At 49.1% G+C, this 9,499-nt stretch overlaps 1 protein-coding gene across 1 annotated transcript; it reads left to right on the forward strand.

The window, feature by feature from the left end:
- Window positions 1-1,441: 1,441 nt before the first annotated feature.
- On the forward strand, window positions 1,442-2,274 carry LOC127027642 (tubulin polymerization-promoting protein family member 2-like). The gene is made up of 3 exons (XM_050913446.1): window positions 1,442-1,620; window positions 1,781-1,934; window positions 2,092-2,274. Exons 1-3 carry the CDS (start codon window positions 1,451-1,453, stop codon window positions 2,272-2,274), a joined length of 507 nt encoding a protein of 168 aa, XP_050769403.1. The 5' UTR covers window positions 1,442-1,450.
- Window positions 2,275-9,499: the final 7,225 nt, after the last annotated feature.

Consider the following 9,499-nt stretch of genomic DNA (forward strand, 5'->3'; position numbering starts at 1 on the left):
CTGGTGTCCCCCAAAGCCATGCGGGCAGATCCCCCAGCCAGGGCACGAGCACGCTGGCAGCAGATCAGGTCCTTGAGGAAGGAGGAGCAAGGACTGGCTGCATTTACTCGTTATAGGGATAAACGCACCTTCCCTTCGGAGTACGTATCCCAGTATGGATGACATTTCCAGTGTGTGATGCTTATGTTAGGTGAAGACAGTGCGGTATTTGGTTTTTTGTCCCACAGTGGGCTGAAGGTCCAATAACCACCCCCCCAAGGGGTTTGGACCATCACATCTCTGGTGGCACAGGGTTGTCCCCCCCTCCTCTCCCATCCCCACCCCCACCCTCCTCCACCCCTGGCCCTGTGGTGGGCCTTCCGAGGACTGTGACACGCGTGGGTGCTGAGGTGACAATTGGCCAGTGAGGAACAAGGGGTGGCTTTGAGTGCCCATTGCCTCCAGGACAGCGGGGAAAGGGCCAGCACCATCGCCCTCACCATCAACGCCGGCTCACGCAGGTAAGCTGGGTCCACAGCTCCCAGGGAGGGCGGTAAGGGTCCTGGGAGGCCCCTGGCAAGACCACCCGGAGCTCCCCGCTACCCCCTTCATGCTCGCAGCACACAGCCTCCCTGGTACAAGCCTGCCTGATTTTTGCTCTAGAGAGGTGCAGACCCGCACAAGATTTATGTTAAATGGCAGCCTGCAAACAACCTTGAGACCCAGAGCCCCTGGGTGAAGCACAAGGCTGAAGGAGAGGCTGGGTATTTCAAAAGGGTTTGAGGGTGTCTTACAAGCGGCAGGAATCAGTTGCTCAAGTCGTGGTGGCTGGATTTACAATCCAAGCAATGGCTTTTATGTTCTTAGAGATCCCTGACACCTGGTTGCAGTGGTCTAAGTTAATCAGTCGTGGGAAATTTACTGGTGTCGGGGGGAGGACAACCTAGTTCAGGGAGCAATTCAGGGGATGAAGTGTGATGGGGAAAGATGGGGACAACTCCTTGGTGATTACTTGCAAGAAGGTCTGTGAGATTTAGGCACTTATCTGGGGCCTGGAAGACAAGTCTGGACTCTATCATCAAATAACAGGCAAAGCACAAATCAGCTTACAAATGCAGGCATTTGTTATTGAGACAATCTAACTGAAACTTGTATTTCAAAAAGGTTCAGAAGCTTTGGATGCCTCACTGTTTCATATGCAGCAGTCATTAATTTACCACAGAGCCCCACCTCCACCCCTCCTTTGCCTTGCCTTGGGTCCCACCGTCCCTGCCCCGATCCTGCCTGGATCCCAGGCATTCTGTGTCAATACCTGTGTGGTCGTCATGGTTGTCCCACGGTGGAGAGATACCTGTGGGTGGTGGCCCTTGCTCTGCTGGAGACGAGGTGCGTGGGACATGAGTGTGTGTCCAGCAGCTGCAGATGGTCCTCAGCTCCTTCCCTGCTGACTTCTTTTCTCCACAGCAGCAAGATGTCGGAGGTAGAAAACACTTTCCGTAAATTTGCGATGTACGGTGACACATCTGCCAGTGGCAATGACATGACGGGGAAAAACTTCTCCAAGATGTGCAAAGAGTGTGGGGTGATGGATGGGAAAGCCGTGACCAGCACTGACGTTGACATCGTATTCAACAAAGTCAAGTGAGTGTTGCAGGGAGGCGTGGTGGGCAGCACAGCCGGGTGGCAGGAGGGAATGGCAGGCATCAGGCAGGCTCTTGTGCGAGGGGCAGCCCTGGGCATTTCCCATCCCCCTGCCACCCAGTGGCGAGGTAACTTTCCTCTTGGTCTCCCCTCGCTGTAGGACCAAGGGTGCCCGCACCATCACCTTTGCTGAGTTCCAGCAGGCCATGAAGGAGCTCTGCAGCAAGCGCTTCAAGGGCAAATCGCCGGAGGAAGCGCTGCAGGCTGTGTATGGCCTCATCGCGGGGAAGGAGCCTGGCAGCGTGGGCGCCACAGTGAGTATGAGTTTCCTCACCTGTTGTGCACCTTGAGCTGCCACGGGACCATTTGTCCCTGCTGTAGAGATGTGTGCTGTCCTCGCACACAGGCAAGAGCTTGTTTGTGAGCTGTTTCCTAACGCTGGCTGCCTCTTGCTGGCCTCCTTTCTTGCAGAAAGCCACCAAGGTTGGTGGGGTCGAGAGGCTGACGGACACTAGCAAATACACCGGCAGCCACAAAGAGCGCTTTGATGAGAGTGGCAAAGGGAAGGGTCTTGCTGGCCGCCAGGATCTGACAGACAACAGTGGCTACGTTGGAGCCTACAAGGGAGCTGGCACGTATGACCAGACGCACTAGGACTGAAATGGCTTAAGGAAACAAGAACTTTTCCCCTATAACATGGGAAGAGAGGCAAATAAACATCTCATGCAACTAGCCTTCTGTGTCTGTGCACGCCAAATCCGACAGGGTGGGAATGCATGGGGTGGGCACTGGATGACTCTGAAGAGTGGTGCAGGTTCCCCATGCTTTGATTGCTGTGCAGTGGGGTTAAATCCAAGCACAAGCTAGCCTTCTGGAGGAAATTCTACGGGCCAGCTAGTCCACTGCCATCACACTGCTTTGCATTTCCAATCCAGTGAACAGTAGGTTAGTCTCTGAATAGCCGCTCATTATTTTTAGTCTCCCCTCCCAACACACTATACTTTTTGCTGTGATTTTTGGCTTGGGGAGCCGTGTGTGCATGTTTTTGTATAGCTACACTGCATTACATTTGAATTGATGGTTTCTGGTGGCAGACAGCCTGCCAGTGGTGCCTGACCACACCTTGAAGAGCACTCTTATAGGGCATAGGATGCAACATGTACCACACTGTGGAGAGAGAAGGGGTACCAATAACACCAGTTTCTGCTTTTTGTTTTCCCGTTCCCCCAGGTTAAACCCTCTTACACATTCCTACCACTTGGCATGGTCGCTCATTACTGTTTCCCCAGGCTTCAGGATGCTGGCAGCTGGGGAAGAGTTTGTGAGCCTGAAGAAAGCAAATAAAGAGCTGGGGGGGGGGGGGATCAGGAAGGAGGGAAGGCCTGTGTGGAGCATAGCAGGCTCTCTGTGCTTGGGAGGAGGACAGCTTGCAAGCTCTGCCTTCACCCAAATCCTTTCCCCAGCTCCTCTCTCTTTCCCCCTCTGCCTCCCAGCCCCACCGCTGTGGTTGCTTACGAGAACTCTAGTGCTGACAAGACCTAAAATCACACGTGCACTTGTTCTTTCCCCCTGGCATTTCAGCAGGCTGGTAGGACTAGCATGTCCCTCGTCTCCGCTGCTGGATCTGTGTCTGTGTGGCCAGTTTTGAGGTGCCCAGTGTGGGCACCCTTCCAGGACACACTGCTGGGCAGCAGAGGGCTGTGGGGGGCTCCTTGGGTGCGTGACCAGCTCTCAGCCCACCGGGGCTGCTTTCCCTGCTGAGCACTTCCAGTCCCCTGGATTTAGCATAACTCAGCTTTTAGGGATAACTGAAACAGCACCTTTGGAACAGTTCCCCCTGACATTATGGAGAATTACTTAGCTGTACTATTCCAGTCCTACAAGCCCTCATCATGGGCCATGACATGGCTGCTCAAGGCACAACACTTGCTCAGAGCACATTGCTCTTTGCTCCATAGCACTCACGAATGTCCTCATTGCTGCCCTAACCCCAGATAACACAGCAGTTGGGGGGATCTCGGAATTAACAAATCCCACTCATTCACTCACTCTCACACTGTCCTTATGTACCAATGACCTTTTAAGCTACTTCTTTAAAAACGATTCATTTTGCCCCCAGGTAACTCATGTGTAAAGTGGTTTGGTGACTCTGGGATGTGTGGCAGAAAGTCCTACTGAGAAGTGAGCAGGTGCATTGGGCATAATTGGGAGGGTCTTGGCAGCTGGGGACTGCAGGGGTGACCTGGAAGGAGGAGGCCACAGACCATCCTGTACTGGTCCACAGCCTGAGCAGGGCTGGAGCAAAGAGATGCCACCAGCAAGTGCTGGAGTGAAGAAACCCCCTGAGCAGGGGCAGGCACACAGAAGACACTGGGGGAGGTATGACTGACTCTAGAGGGACTGCAGCTGGTGGAGAAGGCCACATCAGAGCAGTGCAGTGAGAAAAAAGCACCAGCAAAAGAAGAGGAACCGCAGTGGCTGACTCTGATCTCCTGCGCTGTCCATGGCCGCCTCAAAGGCTCTGAGGGGATGGGAGACCAGGAAGGCAGCAGGAGAGGGGGGAAGCTGATGTATTTCCCCTAGGTGTTTGTTTAGTTGCTTGTCTTTGTTTCTCAATACCAGAATCGATAATTTAAAGTTCATGTTAGTCGGCAATAAAATAAAATGTGACAGTCAGATTCAAGACTGCTTCTTTGCCCAAGACAGTAGGAACGGAATATAGTAAAATGGAAAGAATAGCACTGGAACATATGTAAAAAAAATAGACCTTATACTTTTTCATTTTTTGTATAACTCAGATCTTTAAAACACATACGCAAGGTGGCTGTCCTCAGCAATGCTGTCTTGGTACATCACGTCCTGTACAACAGTTTAAGCAAAGTACCTGTAAATTAAGAGATAATAGAATGTTGTACAAAAAACAAAAGCTAATGCACTCAATAAAACAATGACAGAACATTCTCACGTAGCTCTGCTTTTGGTGGCATGGCATTCCTTATTTAAATACTGTCAGCAGGTAATTGCAACAAATATTATTTCAGAGCTATGACTGCTATTCCTGACAGTTTCTCTTATTAGTTGCTGAAGTGGCTCTACTCATCCTGTTGCTCTTGAGATGCTCCTGCAAAAACATGGCTGAGAGGCTACAGGACTGTATGACGGTGCCCTGGACCTGGACATAGCTCTTTAACTGTTTTCTGTGCTTTGGTGTGTATGTCATAGTCCCCTGGTCTTCCCAGGATGACGGGCTGATTGATTGCTTCCCCACAACATAGCACTATGTGGGGAGCATAGCTCGTGCGTGTTATAGTGTAAACAAAGATATGGGTTTGAGGTTCTCCCAGTATTTTCCACACCCCCTCACCCCCAAACGCTTATTAACGCATGATGGGTAGTAATCAGCAGGATCCTGCTGATGCTTGGTGGCCAAGCAGAAAGGTGTACCTGCTTCATGGGCCCAGCAGTGTACTACCATCAAATAATGCAGTTTGCAAGCAAAAGATGCAGTTACCAGCAGTCTCACAGCTGTATCAGTGTCCAGGTTTGGTGTGGCATCTGATGCCTCCATTCCTTCTAGCTGCACTTCAACACCTTGGGACCTTTCCACTTTGGGGGAAAAGAAGACAAGGACTGCCCTCAATAACCAAGCAAACCTTGCGTATATTTCTTTGTTCAGGCCTCAGGTTCCTTGTAATTAAATGACTCAAGAAATTGCCCACATACAGTTCTGCAAACAAACACAGGAATGTGCTGTATTGTTAGTTTCTTTTTTTTTTTTAGTATATATATATATATATATAGCTGGCATGGAAAAAGCTGTGGGAGCTTTGGGAACAAACTGAGAGCTTCGTACTTGTGCTTGTGTCGTGTGAGTTCTGGTTTGCATTAACTCGGGTACAATGTGACACTGGAGGGTGAATTTCTGAGACATGATTCAATCTGTACTTCATCCTGTAATCTAACTTGTGTAGTACTCCAGCACCAACAAGAATCACTACTTGTCCTGCCTATTCCTTATAAGTAGAAACCACAAAAAGATGAGGAATGCCATGCTCACTCCCTACGGCAGCTACAGAGTGGACAGATAAAAAGGAAGTCATGGTTGACTGAAGAGTGTAAAAATAGTACCTGATTACTGCATGCGCCTGGGGAAGCAGTAATACCAGTGGATATAAGATTTTAAAATAGCCAAAGACATGCATGCATCAATGACAGAGTCAACAACACATTTGCAAAAAAAAAAAAACAATAAAGCGCTTACGCTCTAGTGCATCGGGAGCCTGCAAAAATTGAGGCGGCTCCTCAGTGCAAGGTGTGTGTGGGGGGTCCTGTTACCCCTTGCCATCTGATACTAAGTATCTGTACCATTTTGTATTTGCTCTCTTAAAGAGGCTATATTGCCTAGAAAACCAGCCGTGCTGGGAGAGAGAGGTTAGGAGCCTTCCTCTTGATGGTGGCTGAAGTTTATTGTGCATCACTTCTCTGCACTGTCCTTCGATGGTCAGAGGGAGCATGAGGGCTTTGGGAGGGGGCTGGCTGCTGGTGCTCCTGTTGTAATTTAAGCACTTGTTTGCATAGTAGTCACAAGAACGAGGCCTGTGGAAGCTGCTGGAAGAGAAATGTAGCTGCACATACACAAACAGCCCAGTTTGGGGCATTTACTGGCAACAGTGGAAATCTTGCTGAAATAAAGTGACATTGATAATCTAGGTGTTTATACCCAGCTATGGCTAAGATTACTGTGGAATTACTGTGGAAAAACAGGGAAGCATTGGCTCCAAATTACACATCTGTTGGGAAAAGAAACATCAAACCAAGCCAAACAGTCAATTTACAACTGCTCCAAAGTAGAGTGGAAAAAATACCCCTAAGTAAGTCCTGCTTTTTGGCAAGCTCAGTGAGCTTGTTTCTCCAGTGCATCTCTTGATGTATCCCTGCTCCCCACAGCCGTTCCCTTCCATGCCACTTCCTTGCTATCTTCTAGAAATACTACTCAAGACCAACACCAGCAATTCTTTACCAGCTGGTCATTCACCTTCAGGGTACTGGAGGTGGGACCTGATACACCAGTCAGACAGAAATCATTTGATAACATTGATGAAATCGGTACACAAATTAGAGCAAGATCTGAAGATACAGCTACAGTAGCTATGTAGTAAGAACTGAGGCAGTAGGACAGGGCGTTATTGAACACAGGTAGGAAAGAATGACAAGAAACTACATGTGCGTGTGTGCATGTGTGTGTGTGTGTAATGTTTTTAAAGCCAAGTCTTCAAACTGTGCAAGAGGCAGCTATAAAAGGCCTCTGCTACCTGTTCTGTCACTCAGGCATGTAGTTACAGTCTTGGCACTCTTGCTGAAACTGGCACAATTTCAATTTAACAAAGCAGGAAGAAGAAAGAACAGATGTTGATGTCAATGCAGCCACTGGCTGGTGGCAATGCGGCAGGACAGACAAGTGAGTATCCATGCAAAGTAATGCTTGCGCTGCAGCGTGGGCTGATGGCTCACACTATTTTCTGTGGTATTGAACCCTTCTTTGCAAAGTTGTTTCTATTTTTTTTGTTGCAGGTTGTATTTCTAACATGACAGAGGCAGAGGGAGCCCGGCACTCAGCTTACTGACCCGCTGTCGCATGGGGCGTGCCAGGCGGGCAGCTGTAGCGGCACCTGCGTGGCAGTGGGACTCCTCCACAAGCACTGCGTCACAGTTAAGCAAGACCTGGACTTAACAAGCTCTTACCCTGGCAGTTTAAGGCATTTGCGATAGTAGACAGATGTGGGGAGTTAATGATCTGTGCACTTTTATACTGGACTGGTCATCCAGGTGCTATTTGCATTCAAAGTTATGAATTTTAATGGACAGCAGTGTAATGCTTTCCCCAGCTGCCTCTTGTTTCCTCTGCTTCTCTGGTTATTGGGAAACGTGCACATCTCCACTGCCTCAGGGAAGCAGTGGTTATACTCGGTGCAGAGTTAATTATATGCCAAGGAACCCAGTGGATATTCACCTCAATTAACACATATATGACAGAAAAGAAAAAATACCCATTTGGAGATTGATGCACAGTGCTAGCCTGGCTACAGAGAGCTCTGGGTAGTTGGAGGACTGTTGTTTTCAGTTGGGTTTGCGCTACATCACTCTGACTGTTGTTTCACAGGAATCCATGGTGTAATACAAGCCTGAAGGAAGAAGACGTGTATGCCATAGGCTTGTCTCTTTTTTCCAGCACTATTAATCAATCTAATAGGAGACAATTTCTTTCCCTACACACTTCGTCTTTCTGACAGTCGCTGCATGCTCCACCCTCATTCCTCCCCTCCTTTTCCAACTGCAAACCTACACAGGTTACCTGGCTGCCCCAGTAAAGGTGTTTGTGTCTCAGCCCCCAGCTCCCTGCAGTTACAGCAGGAGGCAGGCATTTGGCTGTTGAGTCTTGCCCATCAGCCCTACAACCACTGCCCGCTACCACCAGGCCCGCTAGCCGCCCCGGCAGGGAGAGCCGGGGCCCAAATGCGGTTGTGCCACTGTCTCGCATCGCACCATGGCGTGTAGCACTGGGACACACTGCTGGGGAACGGTGATACTGACTCTTGAAGTGGCTCTTTTCCATCTGAGTCTCGGATCGCTTTAAGTCCGATACTGGTTTTCTTCACTGCTGTTTTTCTTCACTGTCAAGAATCAGACGGTGCATTTTTTTTTTTTCTCTTTTTTTTTTTCTTCTTCTTCTTTTTCTGCATGACTTACAGGCTTTCTGTCCTTACTAAACTTAGGGCTGGTAATTACAATTGCTGGCTTAATGTTGCCCTGTGCTATTCAATCCAGATGCCACCCTCACTCCCTTCTATGTACTTGTGGGACATATTCTGTATCTTTCTGCCTGCAATCCTCCACTGCTGGTATCACTTAAAAGACAAGGGGACACAGTCTCAGAAGTCTTCGTTAACCATCCATGGCTAACCATTCACGACATAAATCATCGACCATTTGTCCTCACATGGAACTTTGCTTCACAGCAAGCAGTTGCCCCGTACTGCACAGGCACACCAACAGCCAGGTCGGAAGGGAGAGTGCCAGAAATGCTGGGACAAGTGCATCAGTCTAACAGCGTTCAAGTATTGCCACCTCCTGGCAGGGCCAGGCCATACGGCTGCCACAGCGCACAACCCGGCTGCGCAGGCCGCTCTCAGATGCGCTCTTTAGCAAACCTGCAGTTCTGACCGTGACGATTTCAGGTGTGAAAATTATGGGTATTTATTTTTCACTGGCTGATTAAAAGTCCCCTTTTTGCACAGTGTTTGAAGCAGGTGGAGATTGCACGGAGGTTTTTAAGAAGTTTGGGTGGGTCTTCACGGGAAAAGCTGCACGGCCTCCCGTGCTCCAAAAAAACTCCATGATTTTCTGGATTTGACCCCTAACCAAAGCTGTAATTAAACTCTGTTTTCCTTCACCGAGAAACCCGTTTAACATGTTCTCACCTGCTCCTTCTTCTCTGAGTTACTCACACCAGCCTCCCTTCCTCCATGCTGTAGTTTGCTACCCTTTACCTCTGCTGTGACAATTACTTGTGAGGCTACACTGCCAAATGGCATTTCTGATATGAGTCAATCTAAAAGTAAAGACAACCAAATCCAGACAGCCAAAGGACAAAAGCCCCTTCATATCAGTTGATGGTGCAGTCCCACAAGTAGGAAGTGGGAACAATTAGGCCAGATTTGCTACGCAGGAAAACAACCACAGCAGTACAGTGTAAGTCAGTCAGTCACTGACTGATCCCTGCCAAAGGTAAGTACCTGCTTGAAGAGTTGTCTACCTTTCGGCCTTTGTTATTATTCAGATTCACATTCAGTCCCATCCAGCTTTTGCTTTCCTGAGGACT

The sequence above is a fragment of the Gymnogyps californianus genome, chromosome Z (genome assembly GCF_018139145.2).
Source record: "Gymnogyps californianus isolate 813 chromosome Z, ASM1813914v2, whole genome shotgun sequence".
NCBI lineage: Eukaryota > Metazoa > Chordata > Aves > Accipitriformes > Cathartidae > Gymnogyps > Gymnogyps californianus.